Source organism: Daucus carota, chromosome 6, assembly GCF_001625215.2.
Source record: "Daucus carota subsp. sativus chromosome 6, DH1 v3.0, whole genome shotgun sequence".
In the NCBI taxonomy this organism is placed as follows: Eukaryota; Viridiplantae; Streptophyta; class Magnoliopsida; order Apiales; family Apiaceae; genus Daucus; species Daucus carota.
The window spans coordinates 25,984,717-25,999,363 of record NC_030386.2 but is presented as its reverse complement, the minus strand read 5'-3'; the positions used below and the strand labels follow the sequence as shown (position 1 = coordinate 25,999,363).

Sequence of the window (14,647 nt, the reverse complement as noted above, 5' to 3'; positions counted from 1 at the left end):
ATCACAAATACTCAAACTTATCATCACGACTTGATCTACCATGAAGTGATGAAGACATAAGCTGAGAAAACAAGAAAAGAAAATGCGCAGAAGAGACCCAACACATACCATATGACTGATGCATGGAATACAATCACATATCTATTTCTCAATGAGATTCGGATCTACAATCCTATTTATACAGCACTCATAAAACTACACCCGATTAAACCTTTTTCAATCAAATGCCACAGAAGAAATACTCCATTTGAACTATTACAAGTTACATAATTAAAATTTTATCATTGTCAGGTAAGAGTTCTAGTCGAATACTACAGCATATAATTTCTGCCAATGTAGTGGACACAAATACAGTAAGAAATGTAATGTCTACTTCTCAAAAGCTAATTCTGAAGTAGCTTTTTCATTTTTGTCAAGGTGCTAGCTGCACGTCATTTCTGATCACCATAATTTCCAACAAAGAAAAATACCAGAACCTACTATAATACAAATACTGAGGTACAACAACAAAGTATATATGTTATTCAGTATTACAGTATATTACAAAGACTAACAAAATAAGTTTCTTGTGTTATGCATCCGGATCCAAAACTCTGGATCCACAACACCCACATTCGTTCCATCTAGTTAAAAAAGATGATCCCTGGCACTTTTCTCTTTATTACAGGCATTACATTACAATATCTTACATGGTAGAGAAAACAAGATTATATGGAAAACAAGATTATATGTTTATTGGTTCGTATTCATCTTCTCTTGGGCTCCTCAGTTTTCTGTAACCTAGGAAAGCAACAAGTATAGCAATTCCTACACCAAACAGAACTCCTATCCAGATAAAGCTGTTCTTTGCTGTTTCCCCGCGTATCTGCAGAAACAAAAGCCCATTATAATCGTCTGTTCCCACGCATTATGCCATAACAACTCATAGTTTCTCTTTGGTTTTGCAAATTTTTATGTCACTTGACCCCTACTACCTTTTTTCAGTTACAGATACAACTAATGTAGATTCTTATAGTTAACTAGAACCAAGCTGAACGAAGGGGTTACAGAAATATTGTGATTGGTGGGAAGCTCATTTTATTGATTGGGTTGATTATCACCTAAATAGGAATATATAGGATTCTAAATCATTCTCATTCTCCTACCCTTCATCCCCATCGACATCCCAAACTGCCCCTTAGTAACTTCGTATTCACATATTAGTCATTCCAAAACAAGTTGTTTCTACATAATTACACGGGGTTACTGCTGCTTATTTTCCCTAAATTTTCTCAGATTACATTCTAATTCAATATATCTGGTAATGTATGTCACAACATATACAACCAATTTTCACACACATTTTTAACTCAAAGAAAACAGAGCCAGATCTCTTCCAGGCTTCATCTATTTTTAGGTATAAAAAAAAGTAATTTAAAAGACACTTCACTTGTGATTTCATATAATTACAAAATAGTAATTATTTGTATGAAAGTGCCGAGTGTATCAGTGATTTCATATAATTATTACCAGCATTTCTTAAACATAATTGTTTGTATATGCTATATAAGTTAGAAGTCATCGGCTTATCAAATATCAAGGGAGTTAGGAGTAGGCTGTTAATTATGGTTGACTGATAGCAAAAGTCGAATATAGTCTTACCTCAACTGCTGCCTGCAAGTAGGACTTTGAATTTGGTAATGGCTCTGCAACCAAGATGTAGAAGAGCCCCATAACTCCGGTGTGTCTTTGGGAGCTGCTGTAATTAGAATCCAAATATAAAGTTTCCCCATCTGCAATCCTAACTGAGCCTGGCTCTGGATAACATGTAGACATTCCCACAATGTAGCCAGCCTCGTTTCCAGGTTCCGTTCCTTGTCCGTAAGTTGGTGTTGATGAACATATTACTCGTCCATCCTACATGATTAAGCATGGAGCATTTAATATAGGATATCCTGAAATACTGTGGCTCTATAAAGAAGCTAATACACGGAAAAGATTCAGGCCTCCCAAGTCCAAGGCTAAAAATGGCATATGCTTGCCCAACCGGAACCTCATCAAAATCTCTAGGGTTATAATTTTTTCATTTAATTTGTAATACCAGGACTATTTTTATTATGTACTCGTTCCATAGTACATAATCACATAATATATACCCATGGACTTATCTTAATAACAAAACTAGTTCTGTTTAGGGGATTTGTACTCGCACACCCTCCAATGATATCCCGGGAAAATGAGCTAAAAAATGATGGGAAATCAATCCATTAAGTTACTTACATAATGAGTTCAGATTAGAACAAATTAAATAACAGCCCAAGGTGTTTTTATCACAGGCAAGAGATATAACCTAGATTGACAAAGTATTCGGGATGTGCAAAAGCTAGTGTAGAATCATAAAAATATAGAAAGTACCTCTCCATAAAGAGCTGAACCTACGCCCCCAGTATGCTGGTGTGCAACACCGTAGATGACATCACCGCCAGTTGGCATAACCACACTTATCTGTCTAGATTCGACACATGCCTTGTTATTTGCATCATTGGCACAAGCCTCAACAGTATACTCAATCTGTATCAAGATAAATGCAGTAATAAATGAGGGGAACAACATTTAAGGAATCAGAAATAGATAAACTACCACAAGTATTTTCCACAAATATCTAAAACTTCTTCACAATTTACTTACTTGACAATTATGTTTACTCAATTCATCAGACTTGCTCCAAGAATCAGTAATATCAAATATATATATCTTAAGAGGTAAAATGGAGTCTTCCCAATCAACCCACTTCACAGTGTACTTCATGTAGAGGTTCCTCCTAACACTCTCAAATCCCTGTTTCACCAGGCAATGTGTCTCGTCATAGCAACAATATAATCCTCCTATATAGTCTGGATTCAAAGGCCGATTATATTCATCTACAGTAACATTGTATAGATCGCATCTGCACTCGGTGCAACCTAACCTCTCTTCTGCACCACGAGTATCAATAGCATGAACATTAAGAAACCATTTCTCCTCATATCCATCAGGAATTTCTGCGGGATTTCCAATTTCTATTCCATATGGATCTGGGATATGTGTTGCTGTTTTTCGTGTTTCTGACCCAAGGCCAAAATACTGTGTTAAACCATGATCGCAAATTCCAGCATTTCTTGCAATTATGCGATCTGCCTGGTGGAAACCCGAACTATGGCTGTGCTTAGAAACACTAATTCCTTTACGTTCATAATATCTAACAGCGACCCAGTGGTGAAGATAGGTTTCATGAAGGGGTATAGAATTCCCAGCTTCGTCAACTACTTCAGCATTAAAATCCTTGAGTGCAACATGACCTCTTGGAAAGTCAATATCATAGAACACTTTGTTTGCCACTGATCCGGGACCTAGAACAAGCTTAGGTGATAGAAAGACACTAGTCTTCACCCCATTTTCACGAGCTTCTAAATTTTGGGTATTTAAGGTCAACAAGATAGTCACAAGTGGTAAAAACCAACCTTGCCGCATATTCACTCTTGTTAATCTGTTGAAAGAAAATCCAAAACATCTAAATAAAGGATAATGCATCTATTGCAATAAAAACGACCCTCAGTACAGAATTTGCAAGATCCCTAATACCCGAAAAATTAGTATACTTTTAACTATCATATATTTCTGCAATCTGGATTCTGGATATTTGAAAGTAAAAAAAAAAAATCATGGGATTACTTATTTTGAACTTTGATGTGTTGTGTAGTAGGATAATCCAACGGTGAAAAAGAGAAGTACTAAAAAATCGTATAGAAAGAGTGGTAGTTCTAGAGCCTGTTTGTGGGGGAATTAACCTCGGCTTTAAGCCGAAGAATCTCTGTTTGTCTAATAATTCATGAACCGGCTTAAAATTAGTAAGAAGTTAGTTTGAGGTACTTTTTACGGTGACTTCGATTTTTTTGATCTTTTTTATAAAAACTACTCACAAGTCATAAGTTATCCATAAATCGTTTTTATTATTATTATATATTTAATACCCATAAGTCATTAATAAATCAAAATTACCCGAACTGATATTTTAAACTCCCAACTTATCACATTAAATCACGTTGAGTCATAAGCCAAACAGGCTCATACTCAAGCTCTCAAGTGAACAACATTAAGAACATGTCATTTCTTTCCAAGCAACATCAAAAGTGAAACCTTATTCCTTAATCCTTACTTATTGTGTGACTTATACAACACAAAGACATGTTTAAACTGAGTCACAACAATCCCACCTTTCAATTACTAAATTTGATCAGGCAATCTGTTAATCAGTTAAAAATAACTTCTAACACAAAAGCATAAAATAAGAGTCTCTCTCAAGTTGAAGCATGGACTCAAAAAGATAGCAGCCCAATTAGGAAAAAGCTCAACAGAAAGACAGACCCACAAGTTGTACAAATGATAAACTCAACAAGAATCAAAATCTAAACACTCTGCAGCCTAAACAAACATGGGATGGAAAACATTTCAGACAGAACAGACCTAAGCATAAATATATCAACATAACATAGCAAAACATAAAGCATAATATGAGCAGAGACGTACCCAAATGAAAGTTTGAAATTTGAGATGAGCAGCTCTGGATAATAGTAGCAGAGGCCTGAGGATTTATTACACTGAGTTCATTAGGACTATATATATATTGTGTAGCAGACATGACTCTTTTGATGGGAAAGAGGACGAGACAAAAGGGCAATGCCACGTGTCTGAATGGATGACCGCATTGCTTACGTTTCAGCTGGATTGACTTTTTTACTCCTTGTACACACCGCACCAATCAAATTAATTCCCAGTCCTGTAGTCGACTTTTATTTTAACTATTTCTAGAATTATTTGCGGGTCTATACAATTGGCTTTATTTATCCGTCGTTCTCGTTCATGTTAATTGTAGTTCAAGAAAATTATTATTATTTTAGATTTTTATGCGTTAGGATATAAATATAATCTAATGTTCCGTCAGCACAAGTAAAAGTTATTCATTTTTATCAGATATTAACACCTTTTTGGATTGATTTTTAACGTGCTTATGGTAAAATTCAAAATGTCGGTTTCATCTTTCTAAAATAATATTTGTTGCGTTGATTTCTTGGTACATTCAAATAGATTCGGTAGACTAAAAGCACCGTGTGATTTTAATATTTGTTGGCACGAGGGAACAAAGCACGGTGTTGGTCTGTCAATCGAGGCCCAGGATTTAGAAGGCCTGTATGGACCAGTTACCTCCACGATTGAGCCCACTGGTTACCAGGTCATATGCCCAGCCCAGCAGATACAAACTGTGAGAGGTCGAAGTTAGATCTGGCCAGACGGCCAGGATCAGAAAGTCTAGCCGTTATATGTGCAACGGTTAAAAAACGCTAAACGATGAGATTTTTAAAATTGTGATTATTGTATCCTTAGTGCGTCTAGCCTTAGCGCTAGACAATATATCAAGGGAGAATTATTGAACCAATTCAAACCGATCATATTTCACCCGAATCAATATGAATTTTTTTGACCTGATTGATAATTGGATTAAAAATTGAGTAACCCGATTTAATTGGGTTGGACATGGGTTCCGGTTTTTTTTAACCGATCCAACCCAACTCGATTAAAAAATATTAAATTACACATAAAATTTATCAGTCCCAAAATTTATAATTCTTAAGTATCCTGACTTAAATATTGAGTGACTTGGTGATCTTATTTATTAAATTATGCTTGCTTCTTGTATACTAGAGTTGGTTTTATTTCTTTGGCAGGCTCATCAAACCTACAGTCCAAGTGTTAGCAACGCAACAAATAAGAGAAAATTATGAGAAAATAGATCCATTTGACTACGTTATTTTTGTTGAACTCTATTCTACTCATGTACCGGACTTTTTGTTTAAGTATCAGACTAACAGACTCTAAGTATCAGACATTCAGTTAAAGTTTTATCTTTTGTTGATTTTGCTTTATATTTCATAACCCGATCAAACCGATCCGAACTGATCCGAACCGAAGTGATACAAATTGGTTTGGGTTATGAATTTAAATTTTATGGTTTGGGTTGAGAATTTGAAAACCCAATTTAATTGGGTTGGGTCATTAAATTTTTTCAACCCGCCCAACTCGAACCGTGTACACAATCATGATTGTTAGGAAAATTAAGAACCCAAATATAAGAAAACAAAATGTCACATAACCATCAAAAGTAAATGTACGCAGTAGTTGATTGAAAACTTTTGACAACTCCACCACAAATTCAGTAAAACAAGGTCTTATGCAAGAAACACACATACTACTACCAGACAGATACAGATGATTCACCTCAGCAAAGGTAAATAGTACACCAACTTTTGGCGACATGTATCAGCATCTGGTATCTACACCCCCCCTTTAAAATAAGCACTGCAGGTTTTGCAGTTTAACTGGAAACACAATAGTTGCATTGACACTCTACTAGTGCTAATTACTTGCTCTTTCCTCAACTTAAAAACTTTTGCTTCTTGATCACAGGTGATATAATGCACAGCTTATTATTGTCATTTATCTCGGCCCATAGAGATAAATGCTGCAAAGAAGGAAATAAAATGCGTTAGTATTCGGCTATGAGAGAGGACAGAACAATCATATCCTAACATATACCATGCAAACGAAGCAATAGATTATTTGAATCTATAATCCAATCTATAGAGCACCCATAAGACTAGATCAGAGCAGGCATTATTCAATTAAATGGCAAAGAAGGTAATGTTACTTGACGAGTTGACGGTTATTTTCTTTAATTCAAGGGATTATAATCTCATGGGATTGTATTTCAATCATTTTTTTAATACATTTTCATGGGATTATAATCCCTTCTCTCACAAGGTATTATATAATCCCAAAGAAATGGACTAAAACAATAATTGAGATATGAACTGATGAGATTATAATCCCTTGCGATTGAGATAAATAATGTAATAATCCCGGGATTATAATCCCTTCAAACAAACATGGTATGCTTGCAGAAGTAGAATTTTATGATCATAAATTTATTATTCTGGAACTATAGAGGGAGAAACCAGCAAAATCATACAGAAGCAAGAGTAGCAAAATGTAATAAAAAAGGCAGCAATGTGATTACTTGAAGCTCAATGCTGCTTCAGACTAGTAGCACTGTAAAATAAACGTCTTCTAGATGAGCAATTAAACAAACATACAATACCAATCTGAATACCTGAGAGAAGATTCCGAGTCATCTTGCTTTGCCTTCTTTCTCTGCGAAGCATTCTTACCCTCAGTAACTCTTTTATCCCCAGGAAGAGAAGGGCCTTCACTTGCAGCATCAGTGGGTTTTGGTTCACAGTATGGCGGTTTTGTAGAAGCACCTTTTTCTTGAACAATAGGCACTGACATACCAACTGCAGACTCACCCTTATTCATCATTGTTCCGGTGTAACCTTTATCATTGCCTGCCTTCAGTTCAGTGGTTTTTGTGAACTCTGGCTGGCTTGGTATGCTTGCATGGATTACCTGGGCGATTCTATTTGTTTTCTTGCCTCGCTGTATAATAGACGGTAATTCAAGCTTCTTTCCGGAAGAATTTTTCGGCTGAACCAGTTGACTAGGGTATTGAGGATATCCAGTCCTTTGATTCAGATATAAATTCTCCTTGGCACATTTTATATGAAAAATCTTCGGTGATTGTAGCGGACGTGAAAGAGGATAAGAAATGTGCTGTCTATTCTGCACAAATGGTACTTGTGACGTCGCATTTCCATGTCTGGCTACGTGCTGCACATTGTTTCTAACCACCCTCTCATATCTCTCTTGAGCATATCTCAGCTCATTCCTGAGCTCGCCTACTATGTCTTCGGCTTCCTGAAGCTGTCCTTCAAGTACGTCGATCTCTTCCTGTTGTTTCTGCGATTTATTATTTGCTTCCCGTATCTGTATATATGATGAGTATCAGTACTGTACGTTGCACAAAGTAAGAGATGGCTAAACATAAAGAGAGAGCATATCTCAGCTCATTCCTGAGCTCGCTTACTATGTCTTGGGCTTCCTGAAGCTGTGCTTCAAGTTCGTCTATCTTTTCTTGTTGTTTCTGCGAATTATTATTTGCTTCCCTCATCTGTAAATATAATGACCATCAGTACTGTACGTTGCATTGCATCATTATGGCTAAGAAAACCAGAACCCAGAATTCATATCTAACTAATTATGTAATTATTCTCTTAAGAAGGTATAAATCCCCATATAGCTGTGCTAACTAATTGACATTACCATTGTTATTAGTTACCTGTTACAGATGCAACTAAGAGAAATTAGTAAACTTTAGACAGATTTCTGTAGGTGCTAACATCCACAAGCATCTGATTAACATACTATAGAAACAACACTTATGTACAGGTTCCAATTTTGATAACAACAAATCCTGGGAAGCGTTAATAGCAGTTCAAAATCTACCACTTCCAGCCCTAGTATCCCAAATTAAGAGAAAGCAGATAAATGAAAAAAACTGCTGCTGTAACTTTTTTTGGAATTCTAAAAATTCCTTAAAAGAAGACGAGCGAGACAAAATTCAGGATGATCAACACAATCTAGTGATCAATAACCTAGCCCCGGAATTTTAAGAAAAACACGCAGCCCCTTAAGAAAAAGAGCAAATCTATACCTTTATGATAAAGTGAAATCAAGTTTGAGCTGAACATCAAATTACTAAATACCGAAATAAAAAAATTTTGTTATCGGATTTTATATCAAACTGATGACCACTCATTACGTCAAAATGTCTCACTTATCCACACATCTCATCGGTGACTCATTTAAGCCACTATAAACCAAAGGGTCCTGGTCCCCAGCAAGTGACTACTGGGGGACCGTTATCTGGCATATGGTTCTTCCATCGTTAGATCTTGTCATGGACGGCCTGGATTAGAAATCAGATTTTATATGTCTAGCGGTTTTTAAGCGCTAGACGGTGAGAGTCTTTTTATGCGTCCATCGCTTAAAAAGCGCTTGATAACAGACATACTTTAAACACAACGGGCCAAAAACAACAACACATCACAGGATCAAAATACTCCCCACGTTACACTGCGAAACTCTGTGATTTTAACTTTCCAACTGGTTTGTGCGATCCATTAACACTACTCAATGGAATAGAGACTTTTGCCGAGCTTTATTTTTTATAAGATCATGATTTTGATAAATGATTTTCATTGTATGATTTGGATGGTTTAATATTCATTGTTGTGGGTCTTTAAACATTGTGTAATCACGACAAAAGAGTTAGAGGAATCATAAATAACTGGGATCATGCTTGTTTTATTTGTTGCGGCTAAGATGTTTGATGAAATGCCGAAATGAGTCCTGTCCTGCCAGCGAATTTTAAGCGCTAGACGCATAAAAAATCTCTCATCGTCTAGCGCTTTTTAACCGCTAGGCGTATAGCGTCTGGCGCTTAAAAACCGCTAGACGTGTAAAATCTGATTTCTAATCCAAGCTGTCCATGACAAGATCTAACGGTGGAAAAACTATATGCCAGGTCCCCCAGTAGTCACTTGCTGGGACCAGGACCCTAAACCAAATATATATCATTTTACCCACATAGCTATTCGTTTTAATTTTTAATTAATTTTTAAAATTCAAAAAATTTAATTTACGAAACAATTCCATAAAACTTCTATCAGGTATCATAACTCAAATAAATAAGGGTCATAAGGATATTATTAGCGAAATCCATATTAATTATAGTAAAAGGACCAAAACACGTGATATTATTAAAAAAATTGATAACAAATTAATTTTAAATTTAAATTATGTAACTTGAAAACTTTGTTAGACTTTTATATTAATTTATCAATAATTATTGAAACAACTGCGGAAGCTAGACTCCTATCATAACATGTATTTGAAGATAAACTGTTTAGTAAAAATCAAAATTTAAAATAGGACAAAATGTTCATAAAAAAATTATATTTAAATAAAAATAATTTATATAAATATATTAAAAATATTATAATATAATCAAATTTAAAGATATATTGTTTTTAAAAAATTAATAAATATAAATCATTTATTTTAAACCCGTGCTTAACACACTCGTAATCTAAAAAAATGATATTTTATAAGTATTGGTGTGTATTAATACCTTCCTAAATATCTCCATCAAATTCTAAAAAAAATAGACAAACTTTGACAACTTCAAACAAAGTGCACACAGAAAAATTGGGTAAACAAAGTATAAGTGCAACACAAGAAGCTGAACCGATACATCATAAAACATAAAGTTCAAAACAAAAGCAATTAATCGTTATCAACAAAGTTTTATTATGAAAAAATCTGACTTTTATGAAAAATCTGACTTTTAAGCGAAATTGAGCCCCATTTGGATAATTGACGGAAATGATTTAGAATTTCTCAGGACATACAAGAAAAAGGCAACACATAAATACATTGCAACATATTTCCATGAACTAGTTCAAGCACCACCAAGATGAAAATAGTCAGACTTGTATAAGAAACGAAAGATTAAAACGAGGTGAAATTAGACCTTATCATCCATCAGCATTTTCAGAACAGTCTCGTCCTTGGTCACACGGAGCTCATGCTCTAATTGCTCAGATTTTCTCTGTGCCGCCATAATTCTAGCTGCCGCTTCATAACTAACATTCGTAACTACGTCCTCATGAGTCCTCATTTCCACCACTCTCTGCAAATCGAATAATAAAATATAAACCCATAAAAGATCAAATCAAAACAAGTTATTAAATTCTTAAACACAAATGGAGTATTGATCACAACCAATTCCAATTCAGAATTTATACTTTCGACAAAAAATTATATATATATACCTGGTCAGCGTCCATGATGTTGTTTTATTTTTTATTTGTTTGTTATGCAATGAAACTAAATTTGCTCTTTTTACGAAAACACCCTTCGACCGTGCCCTTAACTACTTTTCATCGCTGTCTCATGTCTCCGTCTCTGTTTATGTTGTTTATTTTGTTGGACTATTAAGTTTTTATAAGCGCACCAATATTACAATCCCAAGCAGTTTTTGGTTGCTGGTAATTAATATTGCATATCCAAGATTTTGTCAAGATTTTTTAGTTAGTACATGAGATATCAATTAAATGATTGAATTTTAATAAGTGCAGTTAATTTTAGTTATACATTTGATATTTGACAAAGTTAATATATATATGATCTTTCAGATTTTAATCGATTTCCCATCTGCGACCCAAAATTCATCTTTGAATTATCCACTCTAATTCCCCTAAAGAGATTGTTTTTTCACCTTAATTCCACATCTAACAAGATAGATAATCTATATAAGAATTTAAAAGAAAATTTTATTTCCTTAAATATAAATTATTTTTTAAATTAATTAATTACAAAAATCGTGATATATTTTCCATCAAGTTCAAATTCGACCGGGGTTGGTTGAATTTAAGGTTGGTTGAAAATAGTCAATTATTTTTAATCACGATCAAATTTTGTAGAGGCAAATATAAATTTTTCAAATGTCGAATAGGAACAAAACACAACATCAAAAAAATTTAATAAAATGATGAATAATGTTTTTCAACCAATTTATCAAAAAATTTAATTATATATCATTGAACTTTGTAACCAAGCTACTATATTATACGAACAAGCATAACTGCAAACAATGACTTTGATGATTTGCTTCATCTTATTCAATCATGGAAATGATCATGATTTGCTTGATACTCACTATATCATGGAACATATGATAAAAGGGTTGAATATGTGATATGAAAAAGTTGATACTTGCAAGAATAATTGCATGTTGTTCTACATGAAAGATGGTTGGAAGACATGTTGTGACATATCCAATACAAACCGTTTCAAAGAGTAAAAAGATCCTAAAAAGAAGAAGATCTCGTGAAAGATCTTGCCATACTTTCTTCTCATCTTAAGATTGTAAAAGGATCCTAAAAGGAAGAAGATCTCGTGAAAGATCTTGCCATACTTTCTTCTCATCTTAAGATTGCACTGTTTATTCACGACAGAGTAAATGACATCAATTATGAGATGGCACCATAATATGATCGTAGTTGAATGTTAGTTAAGACATCTGGTTGATGGAGATGGGTGAAAGTAGTTTGAACACAGATTTCAGAAATTTTCAAAGGAGTTTTATAATGTCAAACTTGGATAATTTATAATGTCAAATTTGGATAATTTTTACAAGGAAGCTTGTACAACTCAATTTAATAAATGATTTCTCTCAAAAAAATCTAGACCTAATCATGTCTATTCAATCTGTATATATATTATACTTGAACTCAACAAATGAAAACTACAATTTTCTTGGTTATATTCTATGTATGATGGTGGAGATAGATAGACATTTGGCAAGTACCATTTTAGTCCCTAAGATTAAATGACCAATTTTAATTAAAAATGGCAAATCCTATCACTATATAGTAATAATTGCACCCAAACTTCCATTTTTAATGATATTATCGTGATTCGTGAATCCATGTTACACATAAATCCAAGTAAACAAAAATTCAGCAACATTTTAGATAGTCTATTATAATCATTGATCATATACAAGAAAATATTTTATTTATATCGTATAGAATTTTGTTAAACTTACAACTTGACATGTATTTGCTAGTCTTTCATTAATTATCATGTTATTTAATTAATTCTAGGGATGATATATATATATATATATATATATATATATATATATATATATATATATATATATATATATATAGAGGTGGGAGAGGGGGTAGTTTGGGTTAAAATAAATTTGAAACTCATATGTAAGCAATCCATAATAATCGGATTCATATAATTTTAACCAAAATATGTATCGGCTTGAAATTAAATAATTTTAATAGGTAAAAAATAAGGTCTGTTTGAATCAGGTTGATCGGTTTCGTCAACCGATATACACTCCTAGATACAACTGCTATAAAAGTTAATGTCATGAAGCTAAAATATAAAAGATAGAGACAGTGAGAATATGAATAATAGAGATACTTATATCATGTTTTTCAATGGAGGACAATCACGATCAATATGAATGATAGAGTTAATTCTTTCTATCATGTTCTTCGAGTTCTAGTTGGATTGGTGTGATTTCTGACATAATCTTTGTATAGAATGATGATATAAACAATGTATGATCTTAAAGAACAACAAAATTTTATATTTTCTAGTTTCTTTGTTGAATTAGTGGAGGGGACCCAATTTTTATTTTTTCACTTTTGTCCAAAGAGTAGTTGAAAAATATTTTTCTTCCCCTCATAAAATAAATTAAAAAAAAAATTAGACCATCAAAACCTAACCTTAATTTATTAGGGAGGTGGGGACAACTTATATTAATTCAGATTTTTGTGTTTTCATATTTTTTTCATATTAATTGTTTCAATTTATATAAGTATCCATTCACTAGTAGCCGTATAATTATCTAAGTTAATTTATTAAAAAAATTATCTAAATTTTTTATTAACTTAACTAAATTGAAATTCAGATAAAATAGGCGGGTACCGGTCCCTAGCAGCTAGGAACATTGTTAAGCCGTTGGATGAATATCCAATGGTTAGGATTAATTATAATATTTTTTTAATGCGTCCAGCGCTTTTTAATCACTAGACGCGGACTCATCCAGCATTTTTTAAGCGCAAAATGGGTCATTTTTCCCATCCAACGGTTAATTGCCAGACGTATTGAAAATTTGTTATAATCCTGACCGCTGAATATTCATTCAAGGACAATAGATTTTATAAGATGTGCCGGAATGCTGGACGCCTGGACCAGGACACATTACATACATATGGCATACGTTTGTTTTTTTACGTAGGAACCCGCAGCCGCTACCCTTCGGGTGCGCACGGGGTAAACCCACGAGTTCACGCAATAGCCTGCAAACTACGTGAGCAATATGACATACGATTTTAAATATAAGAAAGCTGGAAATTATAGTAAATCAAATTAAAAAATATATTAATCATTTGTTAGTAACTTGATTTTGTCAATGATGAATCTTATAGCTTTTATATAATTTTATAGACAATATTCTTAAAGTTATTACTATAATATTTTTGATAAGATGAATTTTGGATATTATTTATAAAGTATTTCCATATTCGGCAGGATTCATGAAATTTTTATCGGGACAAGTATTCATTGGACAGCTGCGATGTGCTAGGTAATATTTAAAAGTATATTTTGTGCAGTATCTTCGTTATATCATATATTCTTTTAATTTTCTATATATTGTAGATGGAACCTTGAGGTACTATATAAAGATTGACCATCTAGCACCGGTTATCGCAGCAATACATACATAAGAAGCACTGTATTTTGGTTCCAATATTGTTGATTGTTTCTCTTGAACAATTTTTTTGGTTTCAAGTAATTCTTTAGTTTCAGTTCTATCTTTCTATGCTTCTTGTCTCTCATATATATATATACTCCGATTCTGGTGCTTGCTGGCATATATGAATATTTGTTTGGTTGTATATAATTTTCTCAATTCTTTTTTAACCTTTGTATAGTGATAACACATATACCATTAAAGCTTCACCTTAATCTGAGATTTTCAGTTGTGACTCCTTAAGTTTTACTGGTTACTGGTTATTTGAATTAATATCAGTAAGACAGTAACTATATTTTCTTTTCATTTGTTTTGAAAGGTACTGGTGCA

The 14,647-nt window shown here is 33.4% G+C and overlaps 1 protein-coding gene across 1 annotated transcript; it reads right to left on the bottom strand.

Moving 5' to 3' along the window:
- Window positions 1-499: 499 nt before the first annotated feature.
- On the bottom strand, window positions 500-4,697 carry LOC108228098 (uncharacterized). The gene is made up of 5 exons (XM_017403578.2): window positions 4,546-4,697; window positions 2,668-3,505; window positions 2,395-2,550; window positions 1,642-1,896; window positions 500-865 (listed from the first exon to the last, which is right to left on the bottom strand). Exons 2-5 carry the CDS (start codon window positions 3,487-3,489, stop codon window positions 725-727), a joined length of 1,374 nt encoding a protein of 457 aa, XP_017259067.1. The 5' UTR covers window positions 3,490-3,505; window positions 4,546-4,697; the 3' UTR covers window positions 500-724.
- Window positions 4,698-14,647: the final 9,950 nt, after the last annotated feature.